Source organism: Hippocampus bargibanti, linkage group LG13 (assembly GCF_051943395.1).
Source record: "Hippocampus bargibanti isolate YZ-2025 linkage group LG13, ASM5194339v1, whole genome shotgun sequence".
NCBI classification, from domain to species: Eukaryota; Metazoa; Chordata; class Actinopteri; order Syngnathiformes; family Syngnathidae; genus Hippocampus; species Hippocampus bargibanti.
In genome coordinates, this window is record NC_142746.1 from 18,015,336 (window position 1) to 18,037,736 (window position 22,401).

Consider the following 22,401-nt stretch of genomic DNA (forward strand, 5'->3'; position numbering starts at 1 on the left):
TTACTCATGTCGTCACAATGTTTACCCGGAAATGTGAGCTTCTCTTCACGGCTTCTGGTGAAATGTGGAATTTATCGAAAAATCGTTCCGTTTTATCACAGTAATGGAATAACATACTTTGAACGTAACGTGTCCTCTTATCAGTATGTACAGCGGTCTTCTCCCCATTGGTTTAACAGAGGACGACCTCAGTCCGGATGATCAGGAAGAGGAGCATCATGAGAATGAAGTGCAACTCAACGTGAAGATACCTACGGATACGGATGCTACGAATGACCCCGCAACAATTTGCCTGCCTGGTGTTTCCCAGGAAATGTGGCAAGTATGTTGGATATAATATGGGGTTTCACGTGGCTACTCGTCATCTGTGCTTTGCTGTTCATTTGATTTTTTATTCAAGACCGGTTAATTGCTCTTATCCAGCGTTTCAGCTGCTGTCAAATCTATAGTATTATACATTTGAACGAGATGTACGTCAGTTGTTATTATATTTGATATATGTTTGCATAACTCTTGGGTACTTACTGTGCTGTGTGTTCAAGAAATTTAATGAGTTGCGTAAGAAGAAAGACGAGACAAAGATGACGGCAATCCCAAGGAAAAAAAGAAGGAAAAGGCGACAATGCAATGAAGGTGTTGACAGTTATCTAAATTAGATGCACACTCTTTTTTTTCTTCGTGCATTGCCTAAAGTGTAATCGGGACATTTCTATTACCTGGTGCTAGTTTGTATATGGCTTAAAATGTCTGTATTGTCACCTGACAGAAACAGAGGGCAACCAGCCAACAGTGACAAGGTAAACATTGTTTTGATTTCTCATAATTATAAAAATATTCATTATTAAAAAAAGAACATTGAATATAATGACAAAGTGCCATAAAATTCTGTTGTCCATGTGACAATGAAACTATCATTTCCTGTCAACAGAGAGCACCAGGAAAAGCTGGAGAAGCACTGGGATGGTCTTAAGCAATATTTTGGTGTAAATGATCGATTTCATCCCCCTGCTTGTTCCAACCCCCCTCCAAAGGTAATAAAACCCTCCGCCTTCCACCTTATCTGCGAGTGAGTTTTAGTGCCGTGTCTGTCCCTGCTCTGTCACATCCTTTGTGTTTCCATGCCAGCATGTTCTTTCATTGTTTTATATGATATGACATCTGGATTAGAAAAATCCTCTGGGAAATTCAACCTGACATTGAGTAGAATGTTAAGGATTATGTTCAGCTACATTTAGCGATAAGATTAGAGGCACATTCCTTTCTTGTGTGGTCGAGATTAAAGTCAGATGTAGAGTTCTCCACACTGCAAATCCTCATATAAACCTAAATTTTGCTTCGGAAGGGTTTGACGAAGTACTTAGGGAAGTGATGAAAATAGCACATTTTTCTCCTATATGCTTCACAAGTTGTGCATTTTTATATTCAGATGGAAACTGCACGTGAAGCAAAATGAGCATAAGATGAATGAGAATATACCAGATTTTGGACACTTTAAGTCATTTTTATTGGTGTTTTGCATTTGAATAAAAATATCATACTGCGTGTTTGGGGTATTTTAGATGCTATAAAACGTTTTTCTGGTGTCAGTTAAAAAACAAAAAAGTGACATTGGTTGTCCTTTAAGGTTTAAAAAATTTGAAAGTAGAAAATTATGTTTTATGGGGACCTGGGAACGGATTATTCTCATTTTAATGGTTTCCTATGGGAAATTATTTTTTGGGATACACACTTTTCGCCTTACACACTCTGTCTGGGAAGCAATTAAGTTCGTAAACCAAGGTCCCACTGTACTTTGAGTTGAGGTCCACAAAGGTTTCATCAAAGGAGATGAAGTTCCAGCAACGTCCTACACTTGTATTTTATTTTAATGTGATGATATTTTGAGGCAGATGAAATTTGGCGGTCTGCTTCTACAGATAGGCTCATCTCAGCGGTACTGCCTCGCAATCAAGAAGCTCTACTTCGTCCCGTAATGGAAATTTGTAATTAAAGTGACATTTATGTTTGGTAATCTCCTGTAGCATTTTTATGATTTCCCCACTAATATCCAATCAAAAAGGTTTTCATTTATTGGGCGGAAATCTACATATTTGTAGTAATAGCAATCAAATTTAAAAATACGGCCCTGGGGACTTTTGAAGTTAGTCTTTGATTTTTTTTTCTTCCACTATACCCTTATTTCTCCCCCAAAAAAGGCTGATTTTTTTTCTTCTTCTCTTCATCCAGTCCGGCCTAGAAAAGAGCATAGAGAAGGCCATAGCTGAAGGGGACACTGCAAAGGCGGAGGAGATGAGCGACAGACTCGCCACTCGAGAGGTACATTGTGCTGATAAGAGATCTTTGGGGTGCTTGCGCTGTGACAAATCAGGCTAATGGATCCGTGGCCGTTTCTGCCGCAAAGACATAGAAGAACATAAACACACCCAGACACCCACCATTCAGTCCCGAAGCCCTTTTTCCCATTGAATTAATGGAAAGCCCTCCCCCTTAGTTTTGAAGTGCTGCAGTTTTAAAGGACTTTTGGCTCTGCTTTTTAATGAAGGGTACATTGCTTTCAAGCCAACTCTTAAATAATTCCGCAGGTATGAGTTTCATACCTTTGAAGTGTACATGTTCCTAAATGCAGTTGCCTGAAGTTTCTAACTTACCGCCTTGGTAGGCATCAAGGATTGAGTGGTTTGGAAAGTAATTTAGCATAAAGTGTAACCCCCAAACACGGTGCTGGTCTTTTCCTTGCATCCATTTATGGTGAGTCTTCAAATCAGACTTCTTTGTTTCTTGATGTATTTTGCTGACAGCATTCACCACACTTTGCATTTTGCAATAGTTGCGAACAGCGAAGCTTTTAGGTTTTTTTTCTCTCTCTTCAAAGCTATGCAAATGTAAGAGTTTCGTGGTTCCTGAAATGACGTTACTTTTAGCCATTCGCTTGTAATTTGTCACAACTTAGTTTAAAAAATATGCTCTTTGATATCATCATCATCAGAATTTGGATAGGAAAATGACATGTTCTCACCTACCATCAACAGTGATATGGGATGCCATTGTTTTTCTTAACCCCCCCCCCCCCCCCCCCCCCCCAAAAAAAAAAAAAAAAACAATCAAATAATTACCACAATTTCTGATATTAATTTGATTTGATGAATAGAATGGGATAAGCAGCAGTTCCATTGTCAAAATCAAACCAAACACATGCTATAAAATAATAATAATAATAATAATAATAATAATAATAATAATAATAATAATAATAATACATTGTATTTATAAGCGCCTTTCAAAACTCTCAGGAACACTTAATAATAATAATAATAATAATAATAATAATAATAATAATAGTAATACAAATAATACATTGTATTAATAAGCGGCTTTCAAAACGCTCAGGGACACTTAATAATAATAATAATAATTAATAATAATAATAATACATTTGAAAATAATAACAGTATTACTACTACTACTACTACTACTACTAATACTACTACTACTACTACTACTAATAATAATAATAATAATACATTACAGCACCTTTCAAAACTCATAACAGTCACAGGCTACATTTTTCTGTGGGTGAGCAGCGGCAGCCACACGAGCCAGCCTCTACTTAATTTTACATTGAGAGATTTGTTACATTGTTCTTTTAAATTATTGAGTTATCTTTATTGATATACAGTAAAGTCTCGTTATATCGATATTCAAGGGAGTCCGAAAAAATATCGATATAACCGGGACTATCGCTATATCCGACCCTGTTTGCATGTAATTTTCTCCGTGCGTGCATAGAAATAGTATCGATATAACCGGGACTATCGATATATCCGATATCGATATAACGAGACTTTACTGTATATGTATATTATGTTTTAGGTTCATTCATTTAAATGTTCTATTAAAATATGTTTTCATTGATTTGATGTGTGTATCATACGAGCCATCAAATTTTAATTTTTGATTTCATCAGAGAATGTTTTTATAAAGGAAAATGTCCTCTATTGATGTGTGACATCCAGTTATTAATTGAATTTGATATATATCAAAGGTTATGGGCAATATTGCATATTCATAACTTTGCTGCTGAGAAATGTAAATTTCTCCACTGCGAGACTAAAAAAGGCAAATCCAATTCCAATTCCAAATCCAATCGTTCACCTAAACTTTGAGCGAATTGGCAATTGTGACTGGCACCGGTGCTTTATTTTGAAAAAGCCTCTTACAGTGTTTGTGGCTGGTTTTAGCCTGAGCTGAGGTTCTCGCCTTCCTGGCACCTGCTTTCTGTTTTGCTAGAATGATGATGGGGCCTGACAGCAGTCTGGCATCTGTCACCCTCTCTTTGTTTAGGTGTGCTAATTGCATTTCCATCAGAGAACTTACTGTAAAGGTGGTAAAGTCAGACAGTAGTCACTTTCGAACCAAAATGACGACTAATACAGATGTCTACAAACAGGATGAATAGAGAAATGCATAATTTTCAATGAGTTGTATTTGTCATGAATTGATTATCGAGTATCTTGAATGTATTTGCATGTTGTGTGGATATCATTTTTATTGTGAGCATTCCTATTCAATTTTGGGCTTGGTGACAAATATTTAGAGGATCAATCATCCCTAATATGGCCAGAATCAATTTCGAGGTTATAATTGAGCGGGTCATTTGTTACACAATGACTTAGATCTTTTAATTTGTTTATGCTTATAACACCAAGACAAGATCGTGGCAGTTTTTTTTTCAGAAACAGTATGAACAGGTTATCCTTGCAAAAGCATTTTGACAGCTGTGAAGAACTAAAGAGGTCGGTTTGTCCCTCTAGGCATTGTTTTTAAAAAAATGCTTTGACATTTTGATGGCATGATTTATTCGGAGAGAAATGAAAGGAGATAGGAAGCTGGTTGTCGGCATCAACATTTTCTACTGTCTTGAGCTCCATTACATGTTTAACGGTTTATTTTTCCCTTTTTGAATGACTGTGTTAAAAATATATGAGAAAATCATTACAAATGGCGGAATACATCACTAATATTCCCACTGCTACAGGTTGGGTAATTTTTTTGTTATAGTTTTTTTTTTGTCATATTAAAAAGATGTTGTGGATTAGTGAATGACGCCAAATGTTATTTTAAAAGGTAAGTCAAGTCAGAATGAAGGTGGAATTTTTAGAAATAAGTACAGCAATGCTTTTGGAGCTATATCTATCTGACTCCAGCGATATTCAAAGTAAAGTATAGAACTGCAAGTAACTCTTTGTTCGCAAATGATCACACGTTTCTAAATGACTTAGACCAAAGTACAGAACATACAGTAAAGTCTCGTTATATCGATATCGGATATATCGATAGTCCCGGTTATATCGATACTATTTCTATGCACGCACGGAGAAAATTACATGCAAACAGGATCGGATATATCGATAGTCCCGGTTATATCGATATTTTTTCGGACTCCCTTGAATATCGATATAACGAGACTTTACTGTATTTCTTTAAATTGTACAGTGTTCAGTGTTCTTTTCTCATAAAGATGTTTTCTAGGTTCTCATGCTGGTGATAATTCATTCTCTCCCCTACTTACGAACATTCAAGTTACGAACATCGGTACATACGAACAGTTTTGTAGAAACCTATGTAGGATTCTCTCCAGTCGTACATGTACATTTCTTGATAGAGCATATATTTGATTAAATGTTTATTTTTCAGTACAAACCAATACAGGTTCCTTATACAAGCCTTAAACATAAATATATAAACCTTAAACATACTTATATAAGCCCAAAACATACATTCCATACATAACACTGAATCAACTTATGAACAAATTCACCTTACGAACGACCGTTCGGAACGTATCTCGTTCATAAGTTGGGGAGTGTCTGTACCTTGAACACAAACGTGAAAATACAATTAGAGGCTTTCAACCAGTCCATAAAGCTCAGTACTGCATACCCGAAGGTCCAGGTCGTCCTCGTAAGCAGACAGGTTTGCTGTCTTTTGATTTATGCACATGCTTTTGCACTTCTGTGGACTAATTCGTTTTGTAATTAGCATAACATTGAGTGACTGACACGTTGGGTAGCCTCAAGCAAGTTCTGTCAGGAGATGTGATAACGTCCAGAAACCATAATTGACATATTGATTTTGCAGCTATTTCAGCTAAATGACGCAGTGCAGCGTGTTGATAACAAATTAGCAACGCTACGTGGCCTCAGAGTCAAAAGTGAAGTTAGCCCTTTAGCAGTAGAGCTACGATTTATATGTCAGACATTTGTGACAATACGGAATGCACTGTTTTTCTGAGGCAACATGTACAGTATATTATACACCATTTTTGCCCACATGACACCTAAAATAAAGTGGGTGTAAGTAAACATGAAGCATGATTTTGAGTTCAATTAAGCAATATTAACTCATTCACTGCCATTCATGAATTTATTCGGGAATCGAAAATATGACAGAGCACCATTTGCGAATTTGTTTTTTTTTTTCTTGTTTGGGTGCCGAAAAAGCGCATGTTAGTGTTCTGTTCCAGCTTCTGCTGTTGTTAAAGCGCTATATAAACCAATACGTATGTATTGCATTGTATTTTGGACATCTGCCCTCATTTCAAGCTCATATAACTCCAGACCCATATAATTTAAAAAATAATTATTTTTTTCTGATGAAAGAAGAGAGTCTAAGGTTTCTTACGCTACATTGAATGTTTATGTAGTCCTAAAACTCTAATTTCTGTGGGTCCTGGAATTCGAGTGACAATGACAAAAACCCTGGCACTGGATTGGACACATTTTTGCACGTCTGGCAGTGAATCAGTTAAAGGACAACCGACGCCTCCGGACAAGTTGTGTCCATAATTAGTAAAATCACTTCAAATGACTTCTACTGTGTATTTTACAAAGATTCCACGGCATATAGCTATATTTTACGTTTTAAGACTTGCGCTGAATAATCAGGCAGTCTTGTTTTTGAGTTGGTGATGAGTCCGTACGTGATGTCACGGTAGGTATCGTCACTGACCGGGAAAGCGACACACAATGCATTTTTGGTACTTTGTTTGGTCTGAATACTTTGTGTTGATCTGTGTTGATGGCGAAATTCGAAGGAAAATACATAAATAACGCGATGGTCAATCGTGTGTTGCACCACGACTACTATTTTATACTAGCTGACACAAATTCCCAGCAGACAAATATGCCCATTTCCAACGGAGCTTGGGCGCCATCTTGTGCATTTTCTGGGACGCTACATTGGAGTCCTCACGGCTCGAATTGATACAGAAGGGCTTCTTTAATCGATTTCAAACATTTATGCTTTCCTCTTCAGAACTATTTGAATCATATTCATAACTGGATGAGTAACAAGAAAGCATCTCCGAATCTGAAGCCCTTGTTTTGATTCTCGAGCAAGGCTAGACGTCCTGGTGTGACGTCACGAATAAGGGGGCGGGACCTTCTGAAACTGAAACTTTCTGAGCTCATGAGTGGCAGTTTTGGGCAACTTCAACTCATTTTTATTGGTGTTTTTCATTTGACTAAAAATATCAGCCCAGTTTTGGGTATTTTAGGTGCTGTAAAATGTTTTTCTGATGTCAGTTAGGAAACAAAAAAATGGTGTCGGTTGTCTTTTCAGTACCTAAAAAACAACTCTCTGGTTCTAGAAAAGACTCACTGTCCTATTTTGGATGAATTTGGAAAAGCAAGAGCCCTATGATTGAACCCTGTAGGACTTTTATCTTGTGGTATTGGATAATGGCGACTTCAAACGTGTCTTTAAAATGTAGAAAATATACTTTATATTTTGAAAGAATATCTACTAATTTCAGGGTGGAGTTGGTTTATGGGCTGCACATTAGAAGTATCCCCTCAAACAAACAAAAAATAATAAACATGCCTTTGAACTCAGCAACATTCTTTCACTAATTAACTCCTTGGTTATTGTTTCATTCATCCGTAATAATTACTCATTTTTTTCCCCTTCTTTCTAAATAACACTGCAGGTGAAGACTTTTGAAATTGAGCTTGTCCTTTATGTGGAGAAAGTAGGCTTATTTTATGACAAAAGACTGTCACACCATGTTAGTGTCTCAAGTCTCCCCGTAGCACTCATCTCAACTATTAAGAGAGGCATTACCACTTCAAAACAGAAACTCTATTCAGTCTGCCACATTGGGTAGTGTTGATCGGGTCCATTTCATGACTGCAGGTGCCACGGAATAAGAAAATGAGAACATATACTACATGGCCTCAGAATAAGAGATACTTTCTAGCAGGACAAATTATACAGACGTTCCCCAATTTACGAACGAGATACGTTCCGAATGGTCATTCGTAAGGTGAATTCGTCCGTAAGTTACTTCAGTGCTTTGTTTTGGATGGAATGTATGTTTAAGGTTTTTGTTAGTATGTTTAAGGCATGTATAAGTAACCTGTATTGGTTTGTACTGAAAAATAAACATTTCATATATGCTCTATAAATATAAGTACATGTACAACTGGAGAGAAGACTACATATGTCACTACAAACATGTTCATATGGACCGTTGTTCGTAACTTGAATGTTCGTAAGTAGGGGAGCGTTTGTATTCTCATCAAGCAAGCCCTACTTTCTCAGTTTTTTTTTTCATGCTTAGGTGCCGATAAAGCGCTGACCAGATCTCTAGCAATGTTTTTCCCTTCCACAAGGGGAAGCATTACTCTTTTTTACATGTTAGCGCTTTGTTCAAGCTTCAGCTGTTTTTAAGTGTTATATAAACCAATATGTACCAATATGTGGACGGCTGCCCTCATTTTAAGCTCATATAACTCCAGACCCATAGAATGTAGGATTTAACTCTTTTTTTTCTGATGAAAGCACAGAGTCTAAGGCTTCTTACGCTGCATTGAATGCTCATGTTGTCCTAAAAGTCAATATTCTGTGAATCTTGTAATTTGAGTGTAAATGACAAAAACCCTGGCACTGAAGTGGGAACATTTTTGCACATCATCTGGCAGTGAATGAGTTTAATAATTTCTGATTATGGCTCAAATTTCAGTGGAAGCTTTTCAGAGGAAAAGCCACCCTGTCCTTGAAATCTACCCTTTGAAAGGCCTAGCTGTGAAACAAAAGGTTCTCTGGCATTTTGTTCGGGCAACGAACATGGCAGCTCAGCTAAAACAAAGCCGAACTAAACGTGTTTTGTGATATTAATATTGCTGTTTTTTTCCACACCTTCACTCTGCCCTCCCTGTGTTGTAATTGGAAAAAGAATGAGGCGAACATTAATGGAAGGTTGGCGTTATCAGATTTCCACTTTTTCTTCACTACCAATCCGAGAATTAGGCTGACTGTCCCTGCGCAACCCCCCCCCCCCCTCGGGCCACCCTGTGCTGACTTTCGTCAAACTCTCTTCTTTGTTCTGTTTCCCTTCATCATAAGCAATTTATCAGCCAATGAACTTTTATTGTATCTCCGGATGACTCACATTAAATTTTCACCCATTAATTTTAAAATGGATTTCCAAAATGAGTACAAAGCTTTTATCAAATGCCTTTGGAATCTCATTTGGATTATTGTGTTTCATTAATTACTTGACAGACAAAGCATACTTTTCAATGTAGATTTGTGTGCTGTTTAATTAATTAGCATGTTTTCTCTTTTAATTAAAGCAATTTTTAAATTGAGGGCCCACAGCAAAACACATATATAATTTGTTTGTAATTATGCCTTAATTGGTGGTAGTGAAAGCTTAGCACCGGTGGTTTCTATTTTTTTATTTTTTTTTGTCATGATTGCCGTTTACTGCTCGTCACTCATTAATTATACTGTTTTCTCTAATTAGCTTATAAAACTGTTGATGACTTATTATTCAAAGTGTGAGTTCAAAGCTTGCTAATAAGCTGACACCCTACTCAGAAGAGGCAAGATAATGGCTTGTGCACAAGCAAGTGAACTTTGTGTGTGTGTGTGTGTGTGTGTGTGTGTGTGTGTGTGTGTGTGTGTGTGTGTGTGTGTGTGTGTGTGTGTGTGTGTGTGTGTGTGTGTGTGCGCGTGTGTGTGTGTGTGTGTGTGTGTGTGTGTGTGTGTGTCTCCTAATGATGACACGTCATATGTATCTCCAATCAGATTACTTGAAGAGAAAATAGAGACATTGTTGTTCGACTGTGTAGTTTCTTTTTTCCTGCAGTGAGCCATCATTGCAGATCTTACAAAATAAATGGACAAAGTCGGTAGAACTCACTTGAATCTTTCCGCCTGGACCTTTTTTTTAATAAGAAGAAATATCTAAACCGTGTAGAGCAGGACCATGTTAGTGACCCATTAGTTGAAATGCTTATTTGATTATTCAGATGATTTACCTTTTTTTTGGGTGTATAAGGCGCACCCCCCAATGAATGGTGTATTTTCAAATGTTGTCCATATATAAGGCGCAGCGGACTATAAGGCACACCCCAATGAATGGTCCGTTTTTTAAACCTTTTCCATATATAAGGCGCACCAGACTATAAGGCGCACCTTCAATGAATGAAAAAAGTTTTCCAAATATAATATTTTAATAGATAAAAGTCTTTCATATATAAGGCACACCACATTATAAGGTGCTACAGTAAAGGCTGGTGGTACGCACTACTTCTGTGAGAGGAAATGGAATCGGTGTCTGCTAACAGTAGTTATATTGAGCCTGTTATGTCTCAATACATATAGATTATATCTATATATATAATATATATTATGGCTCATTACTTAACATATACGGTGCACCTGTGTATGAGGCGCAGGGTCATCTTTTGAAGAAAATCAAGGCTTTTGGGTGTGTCTTATACACTGGAAAATACAGTTATTGTCTGGATACCTTTTTCAATTAAAAAAAGGTCAAAATCAGTCACAATTTCAGCTTTACAACATGAAATAGTTCTCTTGTACTTCGTGACAGAAGATTAATTTATCTTTGCCTTGAATGACAATAACATATTTGCTTTTAGTTGGGGAAAACAATACGATTTTTGCATATTCAACACATTCTAACACATCATTTGTTTTCTGCACTGTAAATCTGAAAAACATGATGTCCAGTTGTTGAAAAGAATGGACATTTTAAAATGTTTTATTCATCAACATTTTTTCATTAAAATTACCAACTGTATAAGGCGCACTGGAGTCTAAGGTGCACCCCGATGACTTTCAAACGTGTTCCATATATAAGGCGCACCAGAGTAGAAGGCGCACCTTCAATGCATGACCAAAGTACAAATATAATATAGAAATGTATACAATTTTTTTCAAATATAAGGCACACCACATTATAAGGCGCGACAGTACAGGCTGGGGCTACGCACTACTACAGATGGCAATGGAGTCATGGCTGCGGACAGTAGTTGCGAGATCTGTTGTGGCTTAATATTACTTCACATATAAGGCGCAGGGTCATTATTTGAAGAAAATAAAGGCTTTTGAGTGTGCCTTATACACGGGAAAATACAGTACTCTCACTTGGATTTCGTAGGATTTGAAACTTTGCGTGCTTCTGGTCATTCAATTCAGTCCGTTGGATGATGCGGGATCTTTTGTCTTTTCGATATGGGTGGTGTCTATTGATCGCATGATCCTTTGACCTTCTCAATGTTGTCACAACAAGGCCTGCTTTCTTCCCCTATGATTCAGTTAAAAAAAAAAAGAAATATGACAGAATAAATATTGCACACACGCTGCCTAATCTGATATTCATTCCTTTCTTATATCGGCCTTCTTGCCAAGGTTGACTAAGGGCACATTATTTAGGCATTTAGGTAGCGTGATAAGGGAATTAGGCTGGTCATTAATCGTTTACACGTCAAATGCAGCAGAGCAGCTCGGGGAGGTGATTTAGTGAAGCAAAGCCACATAGCCCTCCCTGTTAATCCACTTCTCACACGATTTAATTGGAAGAGTCTTCTTGGATAGGAAATTTATGAATGGCTTTAAGGCAATTTCGTTCTTAAAGCCATCATATATTTGATATTGTTAAAAGAAGCTTTAACTAACGTCACTTTTTTGTTTTTTAACTGACATCAGAAAAACGCTTTATAGCATCTAAAATACCCAAAACACACAGGATGGTATTTTTATTCAAATGCAAAACACCAATATAAATGACTTAAAGTGTCCAAAATCTGCAAAAAATTGAGCTGCGAATTGGGCATTTTCAGAAAGTCCCGCCCCCAGTTTGTGACGTCACGCCAAGACGTCTTGCATTGCTGGAGAATCCAAACAATGGCATATTCGGAGAATATGCTTTCTTGTTACACATCCAGTTATGAATATGATTCAAATAGTTCTGAAGAGGAAAGCATACATGTTTGCCATCGATTAAAGAACTCCTTCCGTGTCATTTTGAGGCATCTGGACTGCAATGTCGCATCCCACAAAAGAGGAAGAAAAATGGCGACCAGCTCTTGTGAGGAATGAATCAGCCCGTTTCCACAGGCTGATAAATTCCTTCCATGCAGCTTGGACGCCCTCTGATGGCGGCTTTTGGGTGCAACACAAGGTTTTCCAAAAAAACAGTACAGCAAAATACATTGACGTGATGGAAAGACGCTACAATGCGTCTTATTTACGGTCAGGAGGCCTTTACTGACGTCACGTACGGACTCGTCACCAACTCAAAAACAAGTCTTCCTGAATGTTCACCGCGAGTCTTAAAACGTAAAATATAGCTATATGCGGTGGAATCTATTAAAATACGCCCAGTAAAAGTCATTTGAAGCCATTTTACAAATTATGGACACAACTTGTCCGGAGACGTCGGTTGTCCTTTAACTCTTCATCCATGCGGAGACGTATTTTTTTTGTCTTTAATTGATGTATTGTGTTTTCGCAGCTAGCTCCCTGATTGGAGATGTTTTGAGCGCTTTAACATATACCGTATTTTCCGGTGTATAAGACGCACCCAGAAGCCTTCCTTTTCTTCAAACGATCACCCTGTGTAGTTATGTCTAATAAACTAACTAAACTAAAATGACAAAAAAAGGATATTTCATTTATGAAGCTTTAACTTTTTTCTATTTTTATGTCCAGAAAAGAAATCGATCAAAGAAACTTATCACACTGTGTTTGTATGTTTTTTTCTTCTTCGCTCTCTTTTTTTTAAACAAATAAATGCCACATGTGCAACACATTTTCACATTGTCTGGTGATGGTCTTGAGATTACCGTATTTTCTTGGTATATAAGGCGCATCCGAAAGCTTTTCTTAAAAAAAAATGACTCTGGGCCTTATACGCAGGTGTGCCTTATATGTTAAGTAATATTGAGCCACAACAGGTCTGCCACGACTTCATTTCCCCCTGTAGAAGTACAGTGAACGTTTCGGTTTACGAACATTAAATTTATGAAAATTTTACCTTGGCATATGAACTATTTTTCGGGATACACACACGGAGCTGCCACAATGAGTGATGTGTCGTTCGCGAACGAGCCTGTTCTCCTAAAAGAAAAGGGCAGCCGGCTTGTTTTGGTCCTCTATTCCCCGCCCGCAGTCTTCGGTTAAAGCCACGTGATTGGTCAAGAACGCAGCAGTGAGGGAAAGTGGTTTAAACATTAAAGAGACAGGCAGACGACAGAGAGAGAGTGACAAAATGGATAGAAAACAGTCAAAGGCAGAGTGTAGACTGCAAGTTTAAAATTCCCATCAATCAGGTTCCACAAATTATTTTCATTTTAATGGTTTCCTATGGGAAATTAATTTTTGGGATACACACTTTTCGCCTTACATACTCTGTCTGGGAACCAATTGAGTTTGTAAGCCAATGTATCACTGTAGTGTGTAACCCCGGCCTCTACTGTGGTGCCTAGCAAGGTGGTCTGCCTTATATTTTGAACACTTTTATATATTATATATTATATTTGGAAAACTTTTTTTCATTCATTGAAGGTGCACCTTAAAATCCGGCGCATCTTATCTATGTTATTTGTTATCATTTATTTATTTTGAATCACAGTGGGGGTTCTATATTTGGGGCCTCCATTTGAATCTCCATGACAATCCAAAGTTGAATGAATCCGTACTTCTTGACTTAACCCTCATTGTGGCCTAAAGCTGCAGTGGCAGCATTGTGCACAATGATGTTTTTATCCCCTCCCCCTGCTTTATTTGCATTCAAATCTACCAAAGGTCAGGGTATTAATCCACAGAATAAACTAAATTCTTAACAGGGCTGTGCACACGACGCACAAGAGAGAGAAACGGGACTATGAGGATGACATGGCAGTGGGAAGAACTGCCTCGCAGGGCCACAAAAACATAGACTGCGTGAGGTTTCTTGTTTTGTGTCTTTGTCCCAGCTTTGTACTTCCATTCTTATTTGCACTCGCTTGTGATGTGAGAGGATTTGGCACTAAGATACATGGGTGGGGGGGAAAAAAATCCTGAAAAGTGGATCAAAAAAGTCAATGCAAAATAATGTCATATTACAGAAAACATGAGAGGCTAATTTGTGCCGACTTTTTGCTAATTTTGTTCTCGCCATAGAAAGAGGAGCCGTCACCTGCTCGGCGCCGCAGTGCTGACAGTGCCAGTGATCCATGAAATAAGCTGCCGCTGGCTTTGTTCAGATAAGAATGAACAAATCTGCACAATGTACTGCTCTCGGAATCTCATTTTCATACTTGCATGCAGGCTGAAGGAAATAAGCTGTTTGCAGGCTTGATTAATCAGACATTTGAGGTTTTTTTTTTTCTTTGATCTCTTCCGTCTCCTTGGTAACCTGTTTGACATTATTTAATGTTGGGCGTCAGATAAGACAATCATAAGACTAAAATGATTAGAGTAGTAATTATGAACTTTCTTTCTTTTTTCTTTTTTTTTACTCGTTCACTGCCATTCACAAATGTATTTGGGTTTTGTTTTTTCATGCTTGGGTGCCGATAAAGCACTGCATATCACTTTTTTCCAGCTTCAGCTGTTGTTTAAGCGCTATATAAACCAATATGTATGTATTGCATTGTATTTTGGTCAGCCGCCCTCATTTCAAGGTCAGATAACTCCAGACCCATATCATTTAGGGATTAACTCTTTTTTTTGTTGAAAGGAGATTCCAAGGTTTCTAACGCTGCATTAGAAAAACTTAAACTGTGATGGTAAAGTGACCTTGAGAGTTTTTAAAGGCGCTTATAAATGAAATGTATTAGTATTAGTATTAGTATTAGTATTAGTATTAGTATTATCCATCCATCCATTATCCGTACCGCTTATTCCTCATTAGGGTCGCGGGGGTGCTGGAGCCTATCCCAGCCGTCTTCGGGCAATTATTATTATTATTATTATTATTAGTAGTAGTAGTAGTAGTAGTAGTATTTGTATTAGTATTCATATTAGTATTAGGATTAGGATTAGTATTATTTATTATTATGAGTTTGCAGGTTCTCCCTGGGCCCGTGTGGGTTTTCTCCGGGTCGTCAGTTTTCCTCCCACATTCCAATAACGTGCATGGCAGACTGATTGAACACTCCAAATTATTATTATTATTATTATTATTATTATTATTGTTGGTCATGGAATTCAAGTGACAATGACAAAAACCCTGCACACGTCTGGCAGCGAATGAGTTCATTTGACATATTTTGTATGAAGTATATGTTTGAATTAACAAATGTGGGAACGGTGTGCATGGAAGTATGTTTTAATTTCGCTATAACAGGAAATAATCTTGCGTAATCTCAAAATCAAGACGAAGGGGGAGGTGGGAGGCTGCCTCTGCATGAACCCATTTCGTGTCATGCTGATTCATTTGATTGTTCCCCGACAATGAGGCTTCATAGGGATAGAGTTGATGTTGGATTTGTCAATACTATAATTTAATAATCGTGTGTGCGTATTTGTATGATCTCAACACCCCATCACAGCCGCTCAGTAGCATCGACACCAATTCAACGAAAAGCACGGAAAATGCCCTGTGATGCTATCATCTGCTTACAAATGCCGACAAGGTTTGCTGTTGTAAGGCTTTTTTTAAGAGTATAAAACATAATTTGGAGAATTTTAAAAGCTCGAAAATGGCCGAGAACTGTCATCGTATGTACGCTTCAGGTTATACAGACACTTTGACAAATCTTGTAGCGGCTGTAAAGATGAATGCCTTGAGGGCCCAACCACAGCCCCGGCACTTGCAGCCAGCCGCTGCCGTTATCTTAAATCCGAGCAAAGTACCATTAATCTTTTTGAAAGACCTTTATGGCTTTTAATGTATCCCAAATTAGAACATTTTACACCCTTGGTTCCTGAAATATAGTGATAAAAAGCCTTTAGAGTTTAATTTTTTCTGCCTGCTCGCTCTGACCTGCTTAATCCCAGCATGCATTAGGAGATATTTTACTTTCAGTCTTTCTAATAAACTTTATCCCACTTAATTATAATTGAAACATTTCTTTCCCGACCAGGTCTTTAAACCCCCCCCCACCCCGCCACCCCCCCCAAAAGTGATGCATTGGTGGCACATTTCTTCATTACCTCAAGAATTGCTTCCCCTTTGATTGCGCTGTGAATATTACAGAGAATTACCCCCAACGCTCTGTGAAATTGTTCCAAGTTGTTTATCAAAGTTTGCCTCTGCTTGAATAATAAACCTATCTCAGGAGTAACAGAAGAGGCAGGATTTTTCCCTTTGTTTCCCCGTGCTTCTGTGTGACTGGGGTTATTGGGATTATTCTGCTTCACAATACACCCGTATCTTCGCTGGGATTTGAATGTTTGCCACTTGCTGTCACGGTCTTTCTCGTCACTACCGTTTTCAGGGTCTGCCTGCGCTATTTCAAAGAGAAAAGTAGCGACTTGTGATGATTGGGAAGTGCCTTTTCCATTTTCCCTTTTGTTTATTGTGAACTTTTTTTCACAATAGATATACAGTGATACCTCATTTCACGAGCTTAATTGGTTCCCAGAAAGTGTGTGTTGGGCGAAAATTTCGTCTGCCAAACATTTATCTCCCATAGGAAACCATTAAAATGCGAATAATCCGTTCCCAGGCCCCCATAAAACATAATTTTCTACTAAATAAGCCTTTAAACTACACAGAATATACATTTTTTTTATGTATAATAAATGTGCTATTCTATTGTAATTAAAGAAATCAACTGTACTATCTAATGAAGTCGTTTTATTTACCTTTGTGATGGTCGTTGATGTTATTACCTCTTGATGATATCCAAGTGAAGTGGCCGTGCTTTCTCGATAATACCCTCGATAATGCACTCACTCACACCGTCCCCTGCTAGCTGCTTTTCGTTAATCCAAATCAACAGAGGTTTTTCAACCTCTTCTATTCCTGAGACCGTTGCTCAGTCAACACAGAAACACCCTTAGCCACATGTAGCAATGGTCGGCTTAGCATTCTGGTACTGGGACGCTAAGTCACACAAACGCACACCTTGTTTGTGTTTTTCGATGATTTCCTTCTGCTCGATCGTACTTTTCTTTTGTCTCCTCTTCGGCTTAACACTAGCCTGTGGTGGGGTCTTTTTCTGTCCCATAACAGCAAAAGTATTCCACTCGATAGCAAACCACGTCTGCACTCAAAGGGGATTTGGAAAATTAGTCCGCCAACCACCGTGGTGTTATGTGATCGGTTCATCCACCGAAAACTAGTTCGGATGCCAAGATTATATTCTCGCGAATTTAAAGTTTGTGAGCTAAAGTGTTCGTAAGCCGAGGTATCACTGTATCCTGTAATAATAATCATAATACATGTCATTTATAAACTAGCTAGCCAGATAGCTAATAGATAGCTAGCGTGATAGCTGATGTCACCTATTATTTGACTGTTTTGTATGGATTTTTATATAGGGGTAAAAATGACTCGTCGGTCACTTGAAAATGGAGGATAAAAGAGAGATAAACGATCAATATGTTCTCCTGACTTGTTCAAGAACCTTTTGGTTGTGATAATGTCCTGTGTCTTCTTTGTCGATCAACATGTTGACAATAGGCTTAACTCATTCACTGCCGTTCTGGGATTTATTCGGGAATTGAAAATATGACGTGGAGCGCCATTCCCGAATTTGTTTTGGTGTTTCTCATGGGTGCTGATATAGCGCTGGTTATAGGCCTTCCACAAGTGGGCAGCATTTGCCTTTTGTACAGCTGTCCCCATTTCAAGCTCAGATAACTCCAGACCTATATAACTTGGGAAATAACTATTTTTTTTCTGAAGAAAGAAGATAGTCTAAGATTTCTAGTCCATGTAGTATTGAATATTTATGTAGTCCTAAAACTCAATATTCTGTGAGTCCTGGAATTAAAGTGACAATGACAAAAAACCTTGGCACTGGGGTGGACACATTTTTGCACGTCTGGCAGTGAATGAGTTAATTGCTCAGCCCTTAAAGCTGTGTTGGATGCTGAGCCCTGCTGTGGTATGGAGGAGGCAGCAGAGACCGTGACAAGAAAGCACCCTGACGCATCCGTCAGACAGTTTTTATTTTATGCCTCAGACTAATTTCCATTTTCCATTGGACTTCCTTCTCTCTCTTTCTCTCTAAATAGCTGGCTGTGAAAATCGCCAAAGCCACTGATTGCCGTGACTTTATGCAGCGTAAACAGGAAGAGGACGCTTTGAGGGCAGCGAAGAAAAAGAAGAGGCAAATAGCTTGGGGGTATGACGTCTCTGTCCTCATGTTTGTGTCTCCCATCCTATCTTTCGTGATGTTGAATACAGTTGCCCAAATCTGGCTATTTTGAATCATTTGTCATTATGAGATTAAAAGCAGAGAGTTTGCATGAGGGTGTCAAGTTTACAGTAATGCAGTGTTTTGGTTTCTTTGTTTGTTTTTCAGGTTCGAGGCGAAAAAACGCTGGGAAACCAAAAGCAACATGGGTTACATGTGAGACAAGAGAAGACAAATCATTTTATAATATATAGTATCGATATAACCGGGACTATATATCCGATATATATAACGAGACTTTATATACTGTATAATATATATTTCATTTATAAGGGAGAGGGATGAAGAGAGTGAGAGACAGACAGCGAAAAACAGAGAGAGAGAGACACACAGACAGAGAGAGAGAGAGAGAGGGAGAGCGATAGACAGAGAGAGAGAGGGAGAGGGAAAAAGAGGGAGAGGGATGGAGAGAGAAAGAGAGTGAGACAGAAAGAGACAGACAGACAGAGAGAAACAGACAGAGAGGGAGAGAGATGCAGAAAGAAAGAGAGAGATAGACATAAGGAGTCGGACAGAGAGACAGACGGACAGAGCGACAGACAGACAGAGAGAGAGGGAGCGGGATGGGGAGAGAAAGAGAGAGACAGACGGAGAGAGACAGACAGAGAGAGAGACAGGCAGAGAGAGGGAGAGAGAGAAAAACTGAAAAGGACACAGAGAGAGAGACACATGGAGAGAGAAAGAGAGAGAGACAATTTTACATTTACAAAATAAAACATATTCTATTCATAAGATGAACTGTGAACATCATAAAAAAAAAACACGAAATTATTATTATTTTTTTCATTCGACAGTGAATTCTGCATCCCTTTCAAGACAGAGACATTGCGTGTTGGTTAAGGGTGCAATAGACATCTATCTAGAAGCGAGGGGAAAAAAATCCTATTCAAAATAATTCGCTAGGCATCCATTGGAGTCTGCATTGTGTTAGTTTTCCATTACACTTTGCTGATTTGAGCGGTTCTGGCCTTCAAATTAAATCTGCTGTACATTACCGGATGATGCGTTTATTTATTGCTGTAAAGTGGGTTAATCATCAAGGCGCTTCTTTCTTCTGCCGGGGAAGAGAAAGGAAAGATTAGGCTCCTAATGCAATGTACAGGATAATGTGCGATCGGATTTGTGTGAAGAAAATGAAATTTGCTTGCTGTAAATTGTTGTTAGCGGACATAAACTGGAAGTTGAGAGAACGGCTGAGCGGGGGGGGGGGGTGCAGAAAAGACATGAAACGGAGGCTTTGCTTTGCTGTTGGCCGTCTCCCATGCTGCGAGACATACCATTGTTTCCGTATCTGAATAACAGACGCGTTTCTTCAAGCATCCACTCGGCGCTCTTTGTGCGATGAACGTTCTTCAACCAGTCAAAAATGGTGACTTTGATCTTTGTTTCTGCTTTTGCTTATGAAGCCGCTTCTAAACGATCATTCGCTATTCTTACAACCGTTAATTCCAAACAGCTTTGGAATGATGATCATTCAAAGTAGCATGTTGTCAGTGAATATGAAATGGGCTGATTTAAAGGACAACCGACGTCTCCGGATAAGTTGTGTCCATAATTTGTAAAATGGCTTCAAATAACTTCTACTGAGCGTATTTTACAAAGATTACACCGCATATTTTACGTTTTAAGACTTGCGCTGAATATTCCGGAAGCCTTGTTTTTGAGTTGGTGACGAGTCCTCACCCTACGTTTCTGAAGGAACGCCCCTGACCGAAAAAAGGACACATTGTAGCAGTCCTTCCATCACGTCAATGCATTTGGCTGTACTTGGCTGGTCTGAAAACTTTGTGTCGCACCAAAAAAGAGGCAGAAGAGGGCGACAAAGCTCCATGTAAGGAATTAATCAGCTTGTGGAAATGGGCTGATTAATTCCTTCCAGGAGCTTTGTCGCCATTTTCTGCCTCTTTTTGTGCTACATTTCCCGCCCCCAGATACCTCAAAATGGCACGGTATAAATTATTTAAACGATTGCAAACATGTATGCTTTCCTCTTCAGAACTATTTGAATCATATTCATAATTGTACAGGTAACAAGAAAGCATCTTCTCCAAATTTGAAGCCATTGTTTTGATTCTCCAGCAAGGCAAGACGTCTTGGGATGACATCACGACCAAGGGGGCGGGACCTTCTGCAACTGGCCACTTCCGGGTTCATTTTTTGTGTTGCAGATTTTGGTCACTTTAAGTCATTTTTATTGGTGTTATGCATTTGACTAAAAACATCATACTGCGTGTTTTGGGTATTTTAGATGCTATAAAACGTCTTTCTGATGTCAGTTAAGAAACAAAAAAGTGACGTCGGTTGTCCTTTAAGAATGCCGTCCCACCCTATCAATAGCATCGCCTGTTATTAATCTCTTTGAACACAAGATAGCGCCTTGAGCAGAGATGATTCTGCTTTTAAGCTGGAAAATCCACTTTTCCCCCCCGCTTGTCACTTGAAGGAGCTGTTTTCAATAGTCTGTAACTGGAGGCCAATCTTAGCCCCGCTGACCTAGGCTGATTTGTTGGGGAACACGGAGACAAATTCCCTGGGCACATGTCGAACATCTTCGAGGAAAAGTGTTTGTTGTGCAAAACAGGAGAGGAGGAAAAGAAAACAACAACAATCCCATTAAATGGTTGGGAGGCTTCTCCGGTATGAAAGGGAAACATATGTTGGTGATAATAAGACATTGGCATTATCGCTTGCTGCTATCAGCAGGTAGAATAGGATTAGCGCATAGGGAAGATTGCAAAGATATTGTTGGTTCTACAAACACCTCACACAAAGTGGAACGCAAACGTGGAAGCGGAACATGTTTGGGTCTCGTAAAAACTACCATATTTTCCGGTGTATAAGGTGAACATGTATAAGGTGTCCCATATATAAGGCGCAGCGGACTATGAGACACACCTTCAATGAATGAAAAAAATGTTTGCAAATATAATATATAAATACAATATATCTCCAATATATCTCCAACAACAATTAGTATTTTCCAGAGTATAAGGTGCATCCCCAATGAATGGTGTATTTTCTTTTTTTCATATACAGTGAGACCTCAATTTACGAACTTAATTGGTTCCCAGACAGAGAGTGTAAGGCGAAAAGTGTGTATCTCAAAAATGAATTTCCCATAGGAAACCATTAAAATGGGAATAATCCGTTCCCGGGTTTCCATAAAATATACTTTTCTACTAAATAAGCCTTAAAACTACACACAACATACCTTATTCTATGTATAATAAATGTGCAATTGTATTGTAATGAAAGTAATACACTACATTGTATCATAAAGTCACGTTATTTACATTTGTGATGGTCATTTAAGGCTTGATGGAATGGCGTTGGAGGTCGTAGGTTAAAGGGAATTGCTGTTTGGAAAGAGAGGCGCATTACATGACGACTGTAATTAAAGAAATAAACTGTGCTGTAACATAAAGTTTTATTTACCTTTTTGATGGTCGTTGATGGCTTATGGAAGGAGAGTCACCTTCCATAAGGACTGTTGGTAACTTAACCTCTGGTGCTGTTCGGTCGTGTGCTTCCGCCGAAGATCACTCCGCCAGCCGTGGTGGGTGTGTATTATGAAAATAGTGCTTATTATAAGGTTTAATTTTCATAAATTTGACGTTTGTAAGATGAAAAGTTTGTAAGATAAGGTGTTTGTAAGTTGAGGTCTCACTGTATTGGAAAGTGTGTCAGTATGCTTTGTTCTTCAGGTAGAATATGCATGTCATACAACACATTAGTT

General features: G+C 38.5%; 1 protein-coding gene across 2 annotated transcripts; it reads left to right on the top strand.

The window, feature by feature from the left end:
* The first annotated feature begins 32 nt into the window (after window positions 1-32).
* On the top strand, window positions 33-18,851 carry fam204a (family with sequence similarity 204 member A). 2 transcript variants are annotated; one of them, XM_089012108.1, is made up of 7 exons: window positions 33-322; window positions 543-633; window positions 767-797; window positions 926-1,031; window positions 2,227-2,316; window positions 18,484-18,593; window positions 18,774-18,851. In XM_089012108.1, exons 1-7 carry the CDS (start codon window positions 146-148, stop codon window positions 18,823-18,825), a joined length of 657 nt encoding a protein of 218 aa, XP_088868234.1. In that variant the 5' UTR covers window positions 33-145; the 3' UTR covers window positions 18,826-18,851. The 2 variants fall into 2 exon arrangements, with proteins under 2 accessions (XP_088868234.1, XP_088868235.1); XM_089012109.1 differs by having other exon boundaries at window positions 929-1,031.
* Window positions 18,852-22,401: the final 3,550 nt, after the last annotated feature.

Bases quoted from the DNA above. Each gene is read 5' to 3' on its own strand.
- fam204a (XM_089012108.1), top strand. From the start codon at position 146: ATGTACAGCGGTCTTCTCCCCATTGGTTTAACAGAGGACGACCTCAGT. The intron at 634-766 runs GTGTTGACAGTT...GTCACCTGACAG, and splicing joins AAGGCGACAATGCAATGAAG to AAACAGAGGGCAACCAGCCA. The intron at 798-925 runs GTAAACATTGTT...ATTTCCTGTCAA, and splicing joins AACCAGCCAACAGTGACAAG to CAGAGAGCACCAGGAAAAGC.